The sequence below is a fragment of the Dipodomys ordii genome, unplaced genomic scaffold (assembly GCF_000151885.1).
Source record: "Dipodomys ordii isolate 6190 unplaced genomic scaffold, Dord_2.0 Scaffold71, whole genome shotgun sequence".
Lineage (NCBI taxonomy): Eukaryota > Metazoa > Chordata > Mammalia > Rodentia > Heteromyidae > Dipodomys > Dipodomys ordii.
The window spans coordinates 1,073,063-1,076,260 of record NW_012267287.1 but is presented as its reverse complement, the minus strand read 5'-3'; the positions used below and the strand labels follow the sequence as shown (position 1 = coordinate 1,076,260).

General features: G+C 67.6%; 1 protein-coding gene across 1 annotated transcript in view; it reads right to left on the bottom strand.

The window, feature by feature from the left end:
* Fgfr3 (fibroblast growth factor receptor 3) overlaps positions 1-2,479 on the bottom strand; it is a 24,475-nt gene extending 21,996 nt beyond the window's left edge. Inside the window, exons 1-2 of the mRNA XM_013023872.1 lie at positions 2,382-2,479; positions 2,131-2,265 (exon numbers count right to left, since the gene is read on the bottom strand). Of these exons, the coding sequence (XP_012879326.1) occupies positions 2,131-2,265; positions 2,382-2,479 (233 nt within the window). The remainder of the gene's footprint in view (positions 1-2,130; positions 2,266-2,381) is intronic.
* Between the last annotated feature and the right edge of the window lie 719 nt (positions 2,480-3,198).

Below are 3,198 nucleotides of genomic sequence, written 5' to 3'. Positions count from 1 at the left end.
GTCCCGGGAGGGAGTCTGCCCTGTCTATGTGGAGACCAGCACCAAGGGGGGCTGGCTGTGGTGGGCCCAGAGCCCCAGAGAAGCTGGGGGAGCCCCACGGCCAGTGCTGGCCGCGCCCCCCGCCCAGGCATGGGGGCCGTGTCGTGCCTGGAAAACTGGGTCAGAGCAAGGCTGGGCAAGCCCTCTGCCGGCACCCAGCCTGGCCTCACCCCACCGGGCCTCCCCTCAGGCAGCCGGGTGCCACCCGCCTGCACGTGTGCGTGCACGCGTGTGTGTGCGTGCACGCGTGCGTGTGCGTGCTCATGTGTGGTCACCTTGAGGGCACTGTGGCTCAGCTGAAGCCCCTGGGACCCCTCCTCCACACCGCTGACCTGGCTCAGGACAACTGTGCCCAGCGCCCTGGCCAGGCTAGCCAGGCTCCCAGTGGGAAACCCAGTTACCTGGTTAGCTCACGAATGGCCTCCCTCCCAGGCCCCGTGCCCTTGGGGTTCGGGAGGTGAGCGAGCACTGGTAGACTGAGCTGGAGGCATGCGGCAGGAGCAGAAGGGCCACCCCAGGGGGTCTGTCCCGTGCCCTTCCCCCATCGTGACCCCTCCCCCCACGGATTCCTCCTGCACTCCCCAAGGACTGTCCCTGTGGTCCTGGGGCCAACCCCACTTGGTGGCTTCCCCAGGATCAGTTTACCCTTCTGGCTGTGAAGCCCTCAGGGCTGGGCCCCGGGCTCAGGGTTGGGGAAGGGTACACGGGGCAGGGGGACTTTCCTGTCTGGCGCCTTTCCCTAGAGTCACGCCCCTGCCTCTGGCCTGCTCCGAGCCTTGTCTTGGGGCCACCATCTGTCCGCAACAGGTGTGGGCTTGCTGGCTTGCCCACCCGCAGGGCTGCTGGGCGGGGTTGCTGGACTGCCAACTGTGGGAGTGCCTCTTCCCACCGGGGACCCGGGGACCCCTGCCCCCTCACGTCCTGCCCTGTGGGCTAGGAGAGCACAGCCCTGCTGGGGCCTCAGCCGCCCAGAGGCACAACTTCCTCCCACCCCAAGCTCCGTGTCCACTCTCAGGAGCGCATCCCCTCCCCCACCCTGCCCTGCAGGACGGGCCCCCGAGGGGGCTCTCTGGGCTCCCCCACACGGTGCTGTGCACACGCGCGCGCACACACACACACACACACACACTACACATGCACAACACACACAAGACACCGTGTTCTTCTTGTCAAGGGCTTAAAGGCTTCCACTGACTGCTACTGAGCTCACAGAACAGGTAATGCCGGAACTGGGCTGGTCGGGCAGGTGGAGACTCGATGGGCCGCGCCCCCGGCTCCCCAGGGCCCTGCCGTGCAGGTTCTCCTGGCTGGCTCTGCACCCCCGCCCCCACCCCGGGGTGAGGATGGCCAGCCCGACTTGGGCAGGTTCAGAAGGGTGCTGGGCGCATCTCTGGAGGCCTCCGTGTGGAGAGCACTGGGCGCTGCTGGCCTCGGAGACTCGGACCTGCATGTCAGAGTCCCCGGTGCCCGGCCCCGCATGCTCCCCTACCACCAAGCTCCTTTTGGGCTCAGCACCCTCCTGCACCCAGCCTGGGTCTGGCCCTGAGCAACGTCACTTGTGATCATGAGGATGGGCCTCCAGGAAGGCTTGTGGGGCCTGTGATACCCACCACCCTCGGCTCTGCAACAGCTGGGCTGCCAGGGCCCCCGGAGCGAGGGCGGCTGCTCAGTGCCCTTCCTCTCCAGAGGCCACCGTGGCTGGGCTTACTCAGGGACTCTCAGGACCCTGTGGGAAGGGGAGGTGAGGTTAGGGTGTCAGAAGCCTGGGCTGGAGCCCAAGGTTGGCTCTTCCTGGGTGACCCCAGGGCCACAAGCTAGCCAGCAAGGGGGCCGCAGTGGGTGCCAGCCCGCCCCACCACAGCCTGGCCTCAGGGCGGCTCCCAGGGGCTCTGCTTCCAGCTCTGGCCCCTGGCCCCATGGGGCAGTCAGGGTGCTCAGTCGGGACAGCAAGACCCAGCATTCTAGGGTTTTTTTTTGTTTTGAAGTCCATGGAGGGGGTTCAAACAGAGACAGAAAACTCAGGGCCAGCTTCCAGTCCTGGAGCAGGTGGGGACAGCTTCACCAGTGTCCCCTGGCCCCGCCCAGCCGCACCCCAAGGACACCCGCCGGGCACAGAGCACGGGGGGGGGGCACAGGCCCAGCTGCAGCCTTGCAGTAGACGCCGGCGCCGGCGCTGACACCAGGGCTGCATGGCCTCCAGATGTTGCCAGCTGTTGCCAGCTGGAGCTGGGGCGGGCCCACAAGGCGTGTGGGGGGGACTGCAGAGGACTCAGTGAGCAAAGTCAAGGGACTGAGGCCTTCGCACCCCCCGACACCCGCATCCAGGTGCCCGCCCCCCATACTTGGAGGGACCCGTGTGGGGCATGCGCAGCCTCCGCACCCCCGCAGCCTGTGCCCGCTCCCGGGGACTCCCCCGGTCCCGAAGCGCCCCACGCCCCATGCCCGCCCCCACGGCTCCCTCAACCCTGCCGCGCCCCACCCCTGCCTGCTCCTGCCATTGCAGCTCTGCCAACATCTGGGACACTCTTGGGGTGCAGCTGAGGGCTCAGATAAGTGCCCTTGCCTTTGAGGTGGACGGAACTCATGTCCAGCAAGTGGTGTGTGTGTGTGTGTGTGTGTGTGTGTGTGTGTGTGTGTGTGTGTGCATGGGAACGTGGTGTCTGAGGCTCGCTGTGCAAACACAGGTCATGCGCACACACCGCCAGGCTGGGTCCTGGCCCCGGTCAACCCGCGGCTGTGGGGTGGGGCGGCTGTGCCCGGCCTGGCCCCGGGCTGCGACATTGGAAGTGTCCGGATGGAAAGCAGACGCGGCCCCGCGCAGCCACTCGAAGGCATAGCCTTTACACATCCGCCTCGTGCAGGACAAGAAAACGAAAGCGTCTCAGAGCCCTGGGCAGGGAGAGAGACAGCCTTGGTCTGTCCACCGGGAGCGGGGCCGCAGGCCCTGTGGGCAGCACCGGGTCCTGCTCCACCTTGGCCCTGAGCCCGCCGGGGGCAGCGCGGCAGAGGCGCAGGGTGGGCGTGGCTGGCTCTGCCGCCCCAGCGCGGAGTCCTGGCAGAACCTCCCTCAGTCAGGCGCTAGGCATGAGCTCAAGCCGGAGGAGGACGCGGCCAGCGCCTCCGCCTGCCTGCCTTGTCTCCCCAAAGCTGCCTAGGGGT